At 48.5% G+C, this 17,202-nt stretch overlaps 1 protein-coding gene across 3 annotated transcripts; it reads right to left on the bottom strand.

Moving 5' to 3' along the window:
* Positions 1–1,526: 1,526 nt before the first annotated feature.
* E2f6 (E2F transcription factor 6) lies at positions 1,527–16,926 on the bottom strand. Of its 3 annotated transcripts, none has more exons than XM_040730771.1 (7): positions 16,572–16,926; positions 11,387–11,441; positions 8,891–9,107; positions 7,716–7,871; positions 5,924–6,038; positions 3,469–3,616; positions 1,527–2,880 (listed from the first exon to the last, which is right to left on the bottom strand). In XM_040730771.1, exons 1-7 carry the CDS (start codon positions 16,677–16,679, stop codon positions 2,861–2,863), a joined length of 819 nt encoding a protein of 272 aa, XP_040586705.1. In that variant the 5' UTR covers positions 16,680–16,926; the 3' UTR covers positions 1,527–2,860. The 3 variants fall into 3 exon arrangements, with proteins under 3 accessions (XP_040586705.1, XP_040586706.1, XP_040586707.1); XM_040730772.1 differs by having other exon boundaries at positions 8,891–9,791; positions 16,572–16,657; XM_040730773.1 differs by lacking the exon at positions 16,572–16,926 and having other exon boundaries at positions 8,891–9,789; positions 11,387–11,404.
* Positions 16,927–17,202: the final 276 nt, after the last annotated feature.

Genomic DNA, 17,202 nt, shown 5'->3' on the forward strand with positions numbered 1-17,202 from the left:
TGGGAGACAGAGGCAGGTGGATCTCTGAGTTCAAGGCCAACCTGGTCTAGAGTCAATTCCAGAAAAGCCAGGGCTACACAGAGAAACTGAAAAATCAAAAAGAAAATCCATGCCATGTTATTTTCTAGCAGTATCTATTTGGGTAAAAGAAAATACTGCTTGAATAAGTAATTCTTCACTAGATGGCAATCACCACCAGTCTTGTGTTGGGTTCCATTGGTACTACCCAAGGGCAAATGGATCCAGTCACGTTATTGGATGACCACTATTTCAATCCTGTTGATCAGAACCAACTGACAACAGCTCCAGGTTTGCCAAGGGATTTATGTAAACTCTGGTCTGATGAGGATATTCTGACTGGATCATTCTTACACTCTGGGCTGCAGAAAGCTGCTGTCCCCACATGTATGAATTAAGATGGATCAGATTATACATCACAGCTGAATATTTGACACATTCCAAGCCTCATGGGGACTGGCAGGATCTGTTCCATGAAGTTGTTCAGACGTCATGGTCATCTGTGGCTCTTCTGTCTGTTGGAAGCATGGTCTGGAACCTGTAATCACCTCACAGTCAGCTGGCTGAAACTAGCTGTAGATTCTCCCAGTCCTCAGGAAGGGAGAACCAGAGCTTGCTGTTATAGTGAGCATTACATCTTGTATCTATCCCTTCCCTCTTAGGAGAAGAACTTCTGGTTGTTAGCAGGGCACAAGGCTGTGCCCACCTAGAGACTATATTCTAAGCCTGTGGTTAAGAAGTGGTCAGTTGTGGCTGGAGAGATGGTTCAGTGGTTAAGAACACTGGTTGCTCTTCCAGAGGTCCTGAGTTAATCCCCAGCAACCACATGATGGCTCACAACCATCCTCAGGGAGATCTGGTGATCTCTTCTGGCCTGCAGGCATAACACTGTATACAAATAAATAAATCGTAAAAAAAAAAAAAAAAAGAAGTGGTCAATGCACCAGATGAGCTCCCTCCCTCTCCTGGTTTTTACATACGAACCATCCCTACACACAGACGCCATCTTTCATCAAACGGTCTAAAGTGTAACTGTTATCCACTTTGCTGTTCCTGTTGAGTTCCGTCTTGTCAAATCATTCCACTAACCAGTCCAGTGAGGAACCAGAGTGGCCACTTCACAACTAATTTTGCCAGCAGCTCTCAACCTGTGGGTCACCACCCCTTTCGGGGTCTGAACAACCCTTCCGCAGGGTCGCCTAAGACCATCGAAAACCGATATTTACATTGTGATTCATCAGGGTAGCAAAATTAGTTTTTAAGTAGCAATGAAAATCATTTCATGCTTGGGTGGCTGCCACCAGGAGGAACTGCATTAAAGGTTGGCAGCATTAGGAAGGTTGAGAACCAATGTGCTAAATTCTTTCTTTGGCTGATTTCAAAAAACAACCTTTTATACATAAGAAAGGAAGGGATGTCTGGAGGCCAAACATACTGATTACCAGTAGTTTCTAGGAATCTTGAAATATACTAGCACAGACTGTGTGAATCAAAAGCACCAGGCCTTATTATTTTTTTAATACTTTAATTTTAGATTCCCTATTTTAATTTTTTTTGTATACACAGTCATTATTTCAAGTTGCTTCAAATCTTTTGTAAAACAAGAGAGGTTTAACATACCGGCGATGTTCCCCAGACTCCTGTCCAACAATAAGCCAGGTCCAATCGGCCCCACGTTGCACTCAGCCACTCACTAGTTTGCTAGACATTTATTGGGCACTTGTTATGGACTAGGTGTGGTGCGAGGTGCTGAGCGTTACTATGAAGAGGTTTCTCATGGAGCTCACAGTCTAGTGGTAAACTGAGGCACAGAGAGGTAAAGGACTTACCCACTGAGGTAGAAACAGCTAGGTGCTTGGGAAGGCGGGGTGAGGTGAGGCGAGGCGGGAGTGTGGGTAGGGTATGATGTATGGGAGCTAAGACCTTCTGAGAGAGCAGCGCAGCTGCACACAGAAACACATTATAAAATCCGCTCTCCCAAAGCGTGACAATGCTTTTACTTTCACCAGGACCAAACTCACGGCTCGGTGAACTGATCCATTGCCAGAGGGCATTTCTATACTTGTCCCCAACGCCTTGAGGCACGTCACCAATCTACTGGGATGCAGTGACTCCGTAGGCAGCTTAAAAATCAAGAAGTATCCAACTCCTATTGTAGCACTGGGAACCGTATTAAAATACTTTAAGTATGTGAACCTAAATATACAGCATTGTTTGTGAAACATCTACATGTAAAACTTTAGAAAACTCCCCCACCCCCATCCAGAGGGTTCTAATAAGTTATTGATACCGAAGAAGTAGAGAGCTGTCATTTTTTTCTATATACATTATTTTGGCTGTTCTAGGGCAGAAGTGTCACTCAGACATATTTCATAAGCAATCTAAACATGATACAGATATGTACAAAGGCGCCAGCCACATTTGGCCCTGTGTGTACACCTCACCAGTGCACGACACCTAACCACGAATGTGAGCCAGTGTAAGGCAATTCTTCTGAGAAGCAAAAACACCATCCATCAGGGAAGGGCAGAGTCCACGACCGTGGCCAGATGTCTGTTCTCCTGATAGCCTCCGTGATAAAATGATCTGTCTCACTGACAAAAGGCAGCCAAGAATTAGCGACAGCTAATTTTGAACGTGGAAACCATCCAGGGACCTAAGCAGGAAGCTACTCAGGGACACTACTGGCCTTCATGCTGCTACAAATCTAGAGTAAGAGAACGAGAGCACGCCACGAAGACTTATTGCTGAGGATCAAACCGGTACATAATTCATCCACGCAGGAGGCTCCACAAACCTTCACCACTCCGCACTGCTGTCAGCCACTCACTTTGAGTGGCTCTCACTGAGGAGACTCGTCTTCTGAAACGAGACACACAAAGAAACTGAGTGAAGGCTGGAACAGCAGCCAGGTGCATGATTCAACAATTTGAAGAAATGAAGTTGTCTGGTCAAGAACCTTCTCTCGCACCAGTGGTTGGAATGATCTTTTTAGGTTCACAAAAGAAATGGGAACCCCAGTCCGGGGTTGAAAGCACCTGCCAGACAGTGCAGACAGCTTCCTCTGGTCAGAGACTACCGGCTCTCAGGCTCTTAGTCACAGAGTTTTTGGAGACAGACTCTCACTGTGTAGCTGAGGCCGACCTGCAATTTGGATCTTCCTGTTTCAGTTTCCCGGGGGCTGGGGTTACAGGAGTGCACTGGTACACCCCTCACAGAGGCTGGAAAGATGGTTCTGTGGTGAAGAGCTTCACTGCTGCAGCCTCTGAGAGCACCTACACTCATGTGCACACACGTGCGTGTGCGTGAGCACACACACACACACACACACACACACACTTAGAAATAAACATAAATCATAAAAAAACCTTGAAGCTGTGTATTCAATTTACAGCTAAGATGTTGGATGGAACCTTGATGCTCCTCTGATGACAAAATGGGCATGTTTACCTTTTACTGGGCATTCTGGATGTCTGCTTTTAGATGGAGAGGCCCCTACTCCATCGGCTGTTTTACCACTTGAGTGGGTCTGTTCAACTTCACACAGATACACGTCAATGGGTCCTTTGGTACTTCTGATATGAACTGTGATAGAATCCTAGCAAGGGACACAGAGATCACCAAGGTGAACATGCGCATCCACTAACCGCAGTTTTCCAATTAACTTAAATTCTTGTAGCTTCCTTTCTACCATGTATTTGAGATAAGCATGTTCTCAATTGTCGCTGCATTCTAAACTACTAGTCAATTCACAGCAAAGACCGCTACTTAATCATACGGGCAACAACAGTCTTGGAGCTACAGGATGGACAGCCGAGGCCCCCTTCTCCTCCTCTGGTGGCAGGGAGTTCTGGAGTACCCAACTGTGTTTGTACACGGTGTTTCCTAACCAGTGCAGAGGTACTGAGGTCACAGGAAGGCTAGTCTTTTGTCCAGTGAAAAGATGGAAGAGGAAAAGATGAAATCAAAACACATCTCATGGAATCTGAAATGTCATACACAAAGAGAAACACTAGATTAAATGGCTATTATCCTCTGGCTTCAGTTTTATTTACCCAGGAGCAAATGCCAACGGTTTTCCCATAAGAAATTAAAAATGTGGTTGCTTGTATTTAGAGGCTAAATATGTAAGGGGCATTTGCAGTTATGGTTCCTTGTCTTTCCCATTGGAAGCTGGCCTAGCTCTCCTCAAGTCCATCCTTTCCACAGCTACATGGATAGGCCAGTCTAGATGCCACCATTGCTCCAGCTCCTTTGCTCCCTGGGATCTCATCCGAGTGAGCTGGGTGAGCTGTAGCTTCTCAGACAGGTGAGAAAGGCCAACCACCTTCGTGCTCTGAGGCTGCAATGCCAGGACAGGTTTAAACAGAAACCTTTTATCATTAAATAATTCAAGAAAACAATGTTGCTCCCGACTGGCAGTTAGCAGAAAGGACTTTAAATTCCACCAGCCACTAAGTCACTGTGTAAAGGGGGACCCTGGGGAACTAAGAGATGGCTCACAGGCTAAGGGCATGCTCTCCTCCCGTGGAGGATCAGCGTTCAGATGCTAGCACCCATGTCAGGGTGATCACAACCACCCGTAACTCCAGCTCCAGGGGAGACAACGCCAGCCAAGGCCTCCCAGGGGCATTTGCACTGAGGTGTGCACATACCCACACACATACACGTAAGTTTTCAAAATATTTTTAAAGGAGGACAGAGGAGATGATACCTGTTTCTGACTTTTCAGGCCACGCTGTCTGCCACAACTACTTGATTCTGCCATGGTGGCATGAAAGCCAATGGGTGATATCTAAACAGATAGCCTTGCTCCAACAAAACTATTTACAAGAACAAGTAGGAAACTAGTTCGAGTTGAAGGCCACAATGCCAGCCGGATACTAGGCACACAATCTCCACTAGAGCTGTACATAGTCAGTCTACTGATCCAGGACACTGCTGAGAACAGCCAGCCTGGAGGACCTCAATTGCAGAGCTCTCAATGGTACCGGGAAAGGCTCTGGGTGTGATCAACGGTTCATAGTGTTTTAGCAATTCTGGGCAAGCAGCTCAGAGTACTGGGAGAGCAAGCCCTGCTAATTCCTGTAGAATGGATTACCATGCCTCAAAGAAAAGCTGTCCTGCAAGATTAACGGCTAAAGAGTTTCAGTGTCCTTGGAATAATAACTCATCCTAAATATGTTACTCGAATACCTGTCTAAATCCAAATCAGACTAGGGAACGTCTCCAGGTCACAATCTGAACAGGACCGAGGGAAAAGTGAGTGTTCCTTCATGACTGATGATACACTGTCAGGTGACAGGGTCTCATGTGAACCGTGTTCTGCTGGGGACAAAAGAGGAGCATGGTGGGGATAATCTCTGCCACCACGATAATGGTGATGGCTGGTGACGAGCAGCGTGGGGGCTACCCGGCCGTCAGAATGCCCAGAAGGGCCGCCAGCTGTGTTTCAAACTCCATCCTCACCAAGTGACCTGGTGACAATCACTCTCAACACAAACTTTCCAGGAGCAGTTGGCAGTAGATAAGAAGGCTGGCATTACATGCAGGTTCTGGATCTGTGACTCGGTGTTCTAGCTCACTCTTTGGAACTTGAAGGCCGAGGCCAAGCCAATGGAGCCATTTCTTTTGTAGCTGGACAGCAGCAGCATGGCTGAGGGCACTTGCAAGCCAAACCCTGCCCTATGCCTGGTCCTGCTGCTCACCTGTGCTCACCTCCTGAAGCACACCTGCTTCTGTGTGCTTGGCTCTCTCCTCCCTAAGAAGGACATCTCACTCATGGTTAAGCTAACAGGTATGTAGCTTGACAAGGGCATAGGTGACAAGTGACTGCAGTGGTCACGGACTTGGCAGGTAACCCACCTCCCTCCTTAAATTCTTCCTGCAGTGTAGCACTACCTACTTCTCTGGGAGCTGGAACATCCAGTCTGGTTTCCTCTGGAGCCTTCACGGCAATAACAATCTGTTCGTGGAAGGCTTGGATGCTGTGGATATCCTGATAGGTTACGTACGCTAGTGTGAAACCTGGTCAAGGCTCTGACAAAATGGACACGTCATCACCCCCAACCCTGCCCCCCCTCCTTTTTTTGAGGCAGTCTCACTATGTAGCTCTGGCTAGCCTGGAACTTGCTATATAGACCAGGTTAGTCCTGAACTCAAGATGTCTGCCTTTCTCTGACTCTGAGTGCTGGGAATAAAGGTGTATACCACCACTCATGGCCAGATCACTATCTCTTACATAAATGCAGGTACAAGAATAGCTTAGCTTTTATGGGATGCAAACCTATAATGAAGGGAAACAGAAAAAAGCCCAAAACTTCAGGGTAACTACTACTTCAAAAAGAAAGAATTCTTAAGATTTTATGGTGTTTTATAGAACTCCAGCCTGGTCTACAGAGTGAGTGCCAGCTCCAAAGTAATACAGAGAAACCCTGTCTGGGAAAACAAAACAAACCCCCCCCCCCCCAAAGGGAGTATAATTAGAACACACAGCATACTAAAAGTTATTACTTCTAGAATTTTTATGTGATATTTTTTAGATCATATCCGATTGTTGGCAACAGAAATTACAGAAAGCAAAACTACACACAAAGGAAAGCATTATGCTCAAATTCCCACGTATGCTATATTCAGTGTGAATTCTCACTTATTGTTAAGAGTTTAGGCTGGGTGGTGGTAGCACACGCCTTTAATCCCAGCACTCGGGAGGCAGAGGCAGGCGGATCTCTGTGAGTTGGAGGCCAGGCTGGACCGACAGCCTCCAAAACAATACAGAGAAACCCTGTCTCCTAAAAACCAAAAAAAGAGTTTAGTGTTGGCTCTTACTATGGGAACCTGAGAAAAAAAGCATTCAGGGTTTGGGTAAGAATCCTCCAGAAGGCAGGAAAAGAAAAAAAAAAGTCCACAAAGCAGGAAGAACCCACAGAGCAAGCTCTTCTCCTTCGAAGTGCATTTCTGTCACCGAATGCCTTTCAACTCTTTTTACAATGTTGCCAGAAACCTTACACTCACTCAGTCCAGCGGCTCTTCTCGCTTTCTTCTCTTTAGATTACTGACTCTCTGGTTAGTTGGCTTTGATTTCCTAAGCTCTGTCCTGTGGTAATAGGATTTGACTGCCATGGAGAGTGGAGAGAGCAGGAATTACCTACACTCACAGAAGGCAGACCGCAGGACAGTCTGGGGGCGGGGTTGGGGATGGGGGTGAGGGGAGGGTGTGGAGGTGGGCAGGAACCAAGGACCAGGCTCTCCCAGTTCTTGATCCACAGCTTCCCTCATGGAGTGATAAGCACAGACACTATTGCAGTAGCAGCACGTTCTGCCTCAGAAATAAACTAGTTCACAAATTGGGGAAAGTCTGATTTCCACAAAAGTTGACAAACATTTTACCATCCAGGAAAGAGATTACAAAAAGTAAAATCCAACCAAACAAACAAAACACTCCTTAATTTAAAATGCAAGAGCAAACTGGGTATATCACTGCCAACCATTGTCATGCAGAATTGACCCAGGAGCACGGAGCGGCTACAACTAGCATGGATTGCTCTTGTATGTTCAAGGCTACAGAACTACACTTTTGTTTAACCTTTAAGGTCCTAATTTTATATCCAGGCATGAAAACTAAATGCCCAACCTTTCCCTAAGACATTATCTACTCTGGAAGCAGAAGTTCCACAAAGGTATGGGTGGAAGGATATCTTTCGTTTTCTTTATCGTCTGTTAGTTCCAACAGCTGCTGGGCGCAGTCTTTAATCAACTCGTCCAAGGCGTCTTCCATCGCTGACAGGTCCGAGAGCTCAGCCTGCAGCTTCTTCTGCTGGGGGGCCGCTCCGAAGTTGTTCAGGTCAGATCCTCTGCAGGTGAAAACAGACACCCAGTCAGCAGCTGCCAGGAGGGGAGCATGGCTGTGTGTGGAGGGAGTCGGCTAAGTGGGAGTGTCCGCATTTCCTTTTACACGGTCTACGTGGTTATGGCCGTCCTTCTTCTTTTCTTGGGACAGTCTCTCTAGGTAGCCTTGGCTGGCCCCGAGCACAGAGAGCCACCTGCCTCTGCTCTCTGGAGTGCTGGGATTAGGGTTCGGAACGACAGACACAGTACCCTGAAGGAGAATGTTCTCATCAGAGTTGCCTGTATTTTGTTCTACAACTGTGTCTCCAAGAAGCCCCTTTCTCTACCATTAGTTTAGTCACTGATCATCTTTGGGTTTTACGGCCTATTGTATCTCTCATGTACTCCCGTGCCGGAATCCCTTTTCCTAAGCATACAGCTTTTTTTTTTCTGTGCACACGTGGCTCTGTCCATGTTTCAGCCTCAGGCTTTCTTTCCACGAGATCCTTCCCAATCGTGTCAACTCTTAAGCGGACAGGAAGTCTTTTTACACTCAGGGCCGTGTGTCAGCTCACCGGCTCCAGCAGCACAGCCACGCACGAGGCCTGCCGAGAAGGCTGACATCTGCTCTGCTCCCAAAAGACGAAGTCAGAGCCAGGAGGGCCTGGGCTCCTGGCTGTGTACTACATGGCCCCGTGGGAATCATGTCTTCCGTTATTAGTTCACGCTAAGGAAGCACACTTTAAAAAGAAAAAATCCCCTCTCTTATCAGATGTTTCATTCTTACGCTCTTACGGGGAAAATCAGTTAATTAACCACCTCATTCCATTTAACTTTCCACACCATCTGAATGATACTCCACACCCAATGTTCCCACTTAGACCTCAGCAGTCCCATACATTTAAGCACACTGTGAGATAACAAGAAAACCTAAGGAATCAATCTTTGCCTAAGAAGGATCATAAAGACCTCATTTTCTATTCCCAAAGGCTGCTGCTGCTGGACAGACGTTAATGAGAGGGGGGAAGGACAGACATAAACTCACATCCACCGAATGTGGTTCTTGGACTTCTTTTCCACCAGCTCGATGCCATCCAAAACGTTGGTGATGTCATACACACGGCGTTTCCGGACTCCCAGTTTTGTGGCAACCTTGTTTAGATCAAGAATGCCCCCAGGGGCAGATCTGACAAGATCCATAAACTTTCGAGTTAAGTACACCAGCGACACATCGAAACGGGGCCTCTTCACTTTCAAAGCCTCTGCAAACGAGAGCACAGCGCCACGTGAACCGACATTTCTCAGCCTTTTCGGACAGCCACTTATTCCCTCAGAACCCGAGCAGACGGCGACGGAAACCCCTGCTAGTTTCCATGGAAACATTTCTCTAACTGGATAAAAGGCAAATGGTCAGCTGGTCTAAGCAAAGACATCGGGTTTCAATAAAGGCTGGTGTGAACCACCACTAATAACCATTTTTTACAAGTCCATATCCCTCCAAGAAATTTCTGTAACCAGAGCTGCACTACTTCTCAGAAAGAGGATTAGAAACGCTTTTGGAATCAGATGCCTTCATTTCACACATATAATCTGCCAACACACATTTGTATGTCATTATCTAGTTTTTGTTCATTTCCCTTTGGGGTGTGTTGAGGCATGAGTCTGGCTTCACAGAGGCCAGGCAAGAACCTTACCACTGAGCAACACCCTCCGCTCAGGTATATAGTTTTCTTCCCTTAATTTAAAAAAATATTTACTATATCTTATGTACTTATCCTCCATGCATATGTATAGTTTTAATATTAAAAATATTTACTTATCTTATGTGTATGAGTGCTTTGCCTGCATGTGTGTGTCTAGTGTCCACCGAGGTCAGAAAAAGGCCTGGGATCCCCTGGAACTGGAGTTACAGTGGTTGTGAGCCACTGTGTAGGTGCTGGGGTCCTCTGGAAGAGCAATACAGGCTCTTAACTATTAAGCCATCTCTCCAGGCATTCATACGTATAGTTTTTAAAAGCAAAAGTAGGAAGATAGCATTTTATAATACGCTTAATATCATGATCATGATATATGAATAAATGTATTTCATTCATTATTCCTTTTTGTTGCTTTTCAAGACAGGGTGTCTCTGTGTAGCTCTGGCTGTCCTGAAACTTGCTCTGTAGACCAGGCTGGCCTTGAACTCAGAGATCTGCCTTTGCCTCCCGAGTGCTGGGATCAAAGGTGTGTACACAGTGCCCAGGTGTGCTGCATTATTCTTAATGGCTGCATATTTAAGTGCATGGAGAATGTGCTGAGCTGTCCCAGTACTTGGGAACATGATATCGGATGATGCTCACGAGACATGCCAGACTTCATCATTCTCATTTTATACTCACTCATCAGCTAGACATTTATTGGGTACATTTTAGTCCTATTAGCGTAAGTTAAGCACATTCCCAGGATGTCAGCCACTTTAAAGAACAAATCTAATTGAACATCTCTAACAAGGGCTGCTGTGGGGACAGCTCCCCAAGTAAGAGCACTGCATGCGCCTGATAAAGAGCTCTGCCATAAACAGTGGTATGCCAGATGGTATTCAAAGTCACTGGAGAACATGGCGTGCCATCTTTACTGGAGTGGAGGACTGGGGATGCTCCTAGAGGATGCTGGGAGCAGCACAGAAAGATGAAGCCTGGTGCTCCCCACTCCAAGGAGGGACAAGGCAGCATCTGAGAACTGGACACACACGAGGGTCCAGGCTAGAGGGGAAGAGGCGGGAGTCCTGACTGAACTTGGGAGAGCCAGACTGGCAGCTGGAGGCACCAGTCTACACGGACAGGAGGAAGTCGCGGCTCCGGAGCTCTACGCATGGTACCAGAGGCCGACTTTGGGCGAGCTGCTTAACCTTTCTCGGTCCTCAGCCTACTCATGCATGATGGATGACAATCCACGGCTGCATTTTGAAGCTTGATCACGCATGCACAGATGTCATTGTCAGCTAGGGTGGGACAGTTGAAAGAAACACCTCAAGGGTCAAGCTGACCTAACTTGCTGACTGGCCACAGGGGAGATGGTGGCAGACGCTGAGGGAAACAAAAGATGGTTTGCAGGATCTACATATTGGCATCTGCAAATGAATGGAGTGCCCGTGATGAGAACCGAATCAAGAGGGAGTCCATGAAGGGGCCATGGATCACAAAGGTCATCCAACACCCTCCACATGAGCTATGGCAGCACAAAGCCAAGAAGAGTGAAGGGGCCACAAGGAACCATGTGGACACAAGGCTGCGGTGACATGCACAGCACCGCCACTGCACCGTGGGAGCGGGGAGGGTGCCACCCCTCCCACCGACCTCGATTTCAGTCACCGGGGTACCTACCCTTCGCTGCCACCTTAGTTCTGTTCTGTGACCTTGTGTATCCTCAGAAACAACTTTGTTGCCAGGCTACAGAGAGAAACCCTGTCTCAAAAAACAAAACCCAAAACCAACCAAACTAACCATGTTGACTGTGTGACATTCAAACTATAAAAGCCAAACCTACTTAGGAATCAACTTACTTCTCATGGACACATACTGCACATTTTCTTCTAGATTGATCCTTATTTTTGATGGCTGGAAAAAAAAAAGAAAACATATAAACTCAGTATTTTATAAACAGCAATGCAAATGAACACCCCCGCACCCTCATTCCCAAACAGGGTTTCTCTGTGTAATAGCCCTGGTTGCCCCAGATCTTGCTTTGTAGACCAGGCTGGCCTCAAACTCAGAGATCAGCCTGCTTCTGCCTCCTGAGTACTGGAATTAAAGGTGTGTGCCACCACGCCTGGCCATGATACAGGGTTGCTTTTTGTTTTGTTTGTTTGTTTGTTTTTTAAGGCCTTTTTTCCTCCTGAAGTCACAAGGGTGAGAAAAAAAGGGAGTCTTTCAAACTGCACCCAGTCTGTGACCCCCTCTAAAGACCCGCCGGGACTCGGGCCCCTGAGACTGCCCTCGCTTCAGTGTGAATGAAGGAAGGATGGTGGGTTAGGACACTCAAGTGGGAAACAATCCCTGACAGACGGCAGCAGGCGCTGGGCAGAAGATGGTAAAGAAAGATGGTTAGGACCTAAAAGGCCCCAAGACCTAAAAGGCTCGGAGAGGTGGACTCTATGGCACACCAGCCAAGGCTCAACACAACCCCCTCATTTAAGTGGCTCCAAAAACGTGCTCAGTCAGCCCCATTAATGAACAATCAGAAGCCTTAAAAAAAAAATAACAAGCAGAACAACTTACGGATAGAGAGATAAAAACACGGTTAAATTCCAAAGACAACCAGGCAACTGGTGGCAGCCCTAGTGTCAGACACTCGGAGACTACTGAAGCTTCATAAACTGGAACGATGATTTGCAATACACTGAGGACTTGTTTTTGCTCCCTGCCTAGGTACACGATATGGCCACGTGGGAGTGGCCCGGTTTTGTAGCTGGAAAGATGACCAACCTCATCAAGACCATACTGAAAAAGTCTTGTTTTAACCAGCGGAGACCCACCAAAGACAAGACCACACAACGGGACAGTGAGCTGGCTAAAGGGTCAGGGGTGGTGCAGCCAGAGTTCAGGGGTGGTACAGCCAGAGGTCAGGGGTGGTGCAGCCAGAGGTCAGGTGGGCAACAGAGGAGCAGCTCACACCAGAGCAATAGAGCCTCTGCAGATAATTCTTGTCACCTCTGACAAGATGGCGACATCTGGCAGCAGGTTAACTTGAGATGACATCATGCCTCAAAACCAGTTTAGGACAGTCTAGGGTTGAAATGGGTTGTTAAGTCTGCAACTCCGAAGTTGGACCCTTCTCCGGTGGGCGGGGACCAGCTCTCAAGCCTGCTGGCAATGGCATCCAACATTGGAACTCTGAAGCAGGCCCTGCGAAAGCTGACCACAGACGAGTGTGACCAACTGTCACTGCTATTTTTACACGTGACTCTTCTCCAAACACAGTCCGAGACAGGGGCTGGCTACGGGAACAAGAGATCTTTTTCCCTCTTCCATTTACGTATCTTGTGTGTGGGTGTGTCATGGTGTACATGTGGAGACCAGAGGGACAACTCTGTGAAGTTGGTTAGTTCTCTCCTTCCACCATACGGTTCTCTGGGCTTGAATCTGGGCTGTCAGGCTTGGCAGCAAGTGCCATAACCTACTGTGCTATCCTGCAAGGCTTTCTGAGAAAGGGTCGCACATAGCCCAGGCTAGCCTCAAAACCCAACCTGTCCCTAAGGATGGCTTTGAACTTGTGATCCTTCTGCCTCCATCTCTTGAGTGCTAGAATTGCTGATATGTACCCCAATGCCTGTTTATTTGGTCCTGGGGCTTGAACCCGGGTTCCCACACATGCTAAGTAAACAGTTTGCTAACCTAGAGCAGCGGGGCTGAGCTCTGCACAGACGCTGCCCATTTGCTTTAGGGGGGTGGCAGTTCTGCTTCCACAGGTTGGTACAGGGACAGCCCTGCAATGAGACATAAGGAAGGATGTCCTCCCCTAACCGAGGTCTGCCTGCAGTGACACAGGAAATAGGTCCCAACCCCATCATTTGCTTTCTTCCCTGTGCATGAAATCCCCCCTTTTCTGAAACAGTTCTTCTAGAACTCCCTGTGTAACTCGGGCTGCTTTTAAACATGCCATCTTCCTGCTTCAGCCTCCTGAGTGCTAGGAGCCCATGCGTGTGCTGCTCACCATGCCTGGCTAACACTCTGTGGAGCTACTGGCCCACCTTGCTGCCACACGGACAGAGGGCACACACCCCCCTCTCCCCAAGTGAATACTCCCAGAGACCTCAGGGCTTCCAGAGAACACCCAGCAGTCTGAGTGAGTTACAAATCTGTTCTAAGCTGCTTCCCTACTGCTCCATTCCCACGAACCCCGTGTCTACATCTGGGAGCACACAGGGCAGCATTACTATCCCTGGCCCCATTCCCCTTATATCTACAGCTTTTAAGTGGTTTCGGAATCTACTGGGTTTGGAGGGTTGGGGTAGGGACAGGACAGGATCTCAGTGTACAGTCCAGGCTGGCCTGGAACTTGCTGTGTAGCCCAGGTAGGCCTTTGACTCACCACCCTTCGGCTTCTGCCTCCCAAGGACTGGCATTACAAAGTAGGGCCACCACGCCCGGTTCTAAGTTTTGGAGAGAAAAGTGACATGTAGGCCCTGTCTCTAAAACGGTTAATTCTCTCTATGCAGAGGTTTCTCTGTACCAGCTCCCTGCGTGGGAGCAATGCTCCTTCAGGAGCTCAGAGAGCACCTGATGTCTCCAAGGTGACTGCATTCATGTCACCCATGCAGATCTTCCTTATCCAGTGTTATTTTCTCCCTGTTCCAAGCCCAGACCAGGCTTAAGCCATTTATCCTGGCAACCAACACCCAGAAAGACATGCAACTGCACAAAGGCTTATTAAACTTGGCATTTTAAAGTCAATTAAAAAACATTGACATGGTAAGTCACTATTTTGCGGGCAAGAAAATAGAGAGTCCTCACTTTATTAATGTCTTGCTTAACCTTTTTGTGCACAGCCAGATCTTCACGATAGCATGAAATGGACAGAAATGCATAAGCCTTGCAGAGAATGCTCTGGGGCACACAGAGGGTGACTAACAGAACAGCCTAGAGGCCAAGGAAGGGCTAAAGACACTTAAAGACAAGCTACCCATGAATCTGGACTTCAGACACCTCCATGACAACATGGAAACGTGTGCATGGGTGTCAGCTTGAAAAGACGAGGCTGTGGATGGAGCACGGAACCACAGAAGAATAATTTAAGAAAGAAAAGGCTACTGGGCCATGGTGGCACACGCCTTTAATCCCAGCACTCAGGAGGCAGACAGATCTATGTGAGTTCAAGGCCAGCTGCAGAGTGAGTTCCAGGACAGCAAGGGCTGTTACACAGAGAAACCCTGTCTCGAGAAACTCAAAAGAAAAACCTGGAGCTGGATTATGTTAGGTTTCTACCCAGTCCTGGGAGCACTAGGGAATCACAAGGGATTCCTTTGGCTGAATAAGATAATAAACACACTTTCAAGAGAGACCATCCGTTATGGGTGAAGTACACATCAACTGTGAGGGGTAGCAACAGTAGCAGGAAACCAGCAAAGGTGCCACTGTAGCACCAAATAGTAGCTGATGTTAATTAGTTCAGAGACTGGGGTGGAAGTGGGTGAGGGAGGGGCGGTTCTGGAAAAGAGAAAAGGCACCATAGATGGCCAGCCTGCTGGCTTGGGTAAACAGGGCAGGTATGGCACCACTGAGGGGGGGTGTGAGAAAGAGGTTGCTTTCCTAGGCAAGGGAGACCATGAATAAAGCTGGCTTTAGATGTAAGAATCTGACATCTGGAGACACTGCTCAGCAGTTAAAAGTGCTTGCTGCTCTTCCAGAGGCCTGAGTTCCAGTCCCCACCATGCACACGCCAGCTCATAACCACTTGTTAACTCCATTCAGCCACAGGTGATCTAACATCCTCTCCTGGCCTCTGGAATTTTTTTTTTCTTAAGTTTTAGATCTAAGTAGGGACATCTAACATACAGTTGGAAAGCTCTGGGAAAGTTGTGTGGGTTGGGGAGTTACCTGGAGGTGGCTGAAATCACCAGACTGGATAAGAATATCTAAGACTTCTGAGACTATTATCTTCTGATGCATCTCGAAAAGTTAAGCCGTGTGTGTGTGTGTGTGTGTGTGTGTGTGTGTATGTGTGTGTGTGTGTGTGTGTGTGTGTGTTTTCCAGTGTGAGCAGTTAGAGTATCTCTATGAAATTTTCAAGAAACCACCACGGTGACAGGCCACAAGTCGTGAGTAGTGAGTGAGTGATCACCCACAAGAACAGAATGGCACCCACGTGACTGAAAAGGAAAGAGAAGGGGGGGAAGGGCCCCACCATGGCCAGCCCGGAGTGAGTGGGTGGCTGTTACACAAGGTGTGAAATAGATACTAGAATGGACAAAACCGACAAAGCTCTCATTTGGAACAACGTTACAGAATGCTTAAGACCCAAGTCTCCAGCACAGTGCAAGATGAAACGGATACTGAGCAGAAACCACTTTTTTAAAACAAGGGAAAGAAATTAGGGAAAGGCTGTCACTTGCAGTCTTTGCCAGGTTCCTCCAGATCCCTCATTACCTAGCCACAGGCCAGTCACACAACTTCTGAGTCCGTTCTGACAAACTCTAAGAATAACAATCACAAGGTTAGTGTGAGGAGTCAGACCACGCTCATGAACTATCTGGCCCGGGACTGGCTGGCCAGAACCGCCTGGATACTGCTTGCCTTGGAGAGAAAACGGCGATCAGGAGAGGCGGACAAAGGACAGATCCGGCAGGGGCCCTGAGAACGGTGGGAAACCCAGAATGGAGGGAACTGTCGCTCTTTCATTTTCCCTGTCAAACCGCACAGATGGGCGGGCGAGATCGCTCCGTTGGTGAAGGCACTTGCCGCCACGCTTTACAAACTCAACCGGAGTTCCGCCCCGCGAAACCACAAAGGTGGAAGCAAGAAACAGACTTCCCCAAGTTGCCTTCTCATCTCTACACGCTCCCCGCGGAATCCACGCACCCGCCCGCAAAATAAACTGCAATGGAAATAATACAAGAAGCAGGGGGCGGTTCGAGGATGGGGAGCAGCAGGGAGAGCCCCGGGGTACCCAAGCCATAGGGTGCAGAGGGCCCCGGCGCAAAGAGCGCACCCCGCGGCACGTGACCCCCAGGGGTCCTGGCCCGCGCTCACCAGTAGGCTCTCCACGTTGATAGGGTCCCGGCAGCGGCGGCGAACCGTCTCCTGCGCCGGGTCCACCAGCAGGCTGGGCAGTCTCCGCGCCGGCCGCTGCTGACTCATGCTGCCCCGCGCCCCTCGCGCCCCACGCGCCCTCCCGCCTTCCCGGGCGGCTCGGCACGCGCGTCCCAGGCTCCGCCGCCCCTCCGGCGCCGCCCCGGCCGCCCGCTCCACCCACGGAGCACCGCGGCTCCACCCACGGAGCGCCGCGGTCCTACACGTCCAGCGATGCGCTCAGGCGCGGAGGGTACCCGGGTGACCGCGGAGGAGCTCAGGTTCCCGGGCCGGCCATCTTCCCGCATGCGCAGTACTCCGGCCCTTGCACATGCGCATCGCCCTCGGTGGAGCTCTCCCGCGCACACGGTTCCTCGCCTGCTGCTGGCGGCCCGGTATCCCGGAGGATGGATCCTCGGAGGGGATGGAAAGGGAGAAGAAAGAGGCGGAGCAGGGATTCCGGGGGACCGGAACAGGCGTTCCTGAATCCCCTCACTGCAGGTTCTCAGCGCCCAGGACTTTGGGTGATTGACTGTCGGGCCCCAACTAAGCATCAAACGATAACACATGCTCTTAAACAAGCCACTCTGGA

The sequence above is a fragment of the Mesocricetus auratus genome, unplaced genomic scaffold (genome assembly GCF_017639785.1).
Source record: "Mesocricetus auratus isolate SY011 unplaced genomic scaffold, BCM_Maur_2.0 Super-Scaffold_100024, whole genome shotgun sequence".
Taxonomy (NCBI): domain Eukaryota; kingdom Metazoa; phylum Chordata; class Mammalia; order Rodentia; family Cricetidae; genus Mesocricetus; species Mesocricetus auratus.

What these genes read in the sequence shown, in the direction of transcription:
- E2f6 (XM_040730771.1), bottom strand. Translation starts at nt 16,679, where the DNA reads ATGAGTCAGCAGCGGCCGGCGCGGAGACTGCCCAGCCTGCTGGTGGAC. An exon ending in TCAACGTGGAGAGCCTACTG is followed by an intron (nt 11,442 to 16,571) that starts GTGAGCGCGGGC and finishes TTTTTTTTCCAG; the next exon opens with CCATCAAAAATAAGGATCAA. An exon ending in AAGAACCACATTCGGTGGAT is followed by an intron (nt 7,872 to 8,890) that starts GTGAGTTTATGT and finishes TTTCACCTGCAG; the next exon opens with AGGATCTGACCTGAACAACT.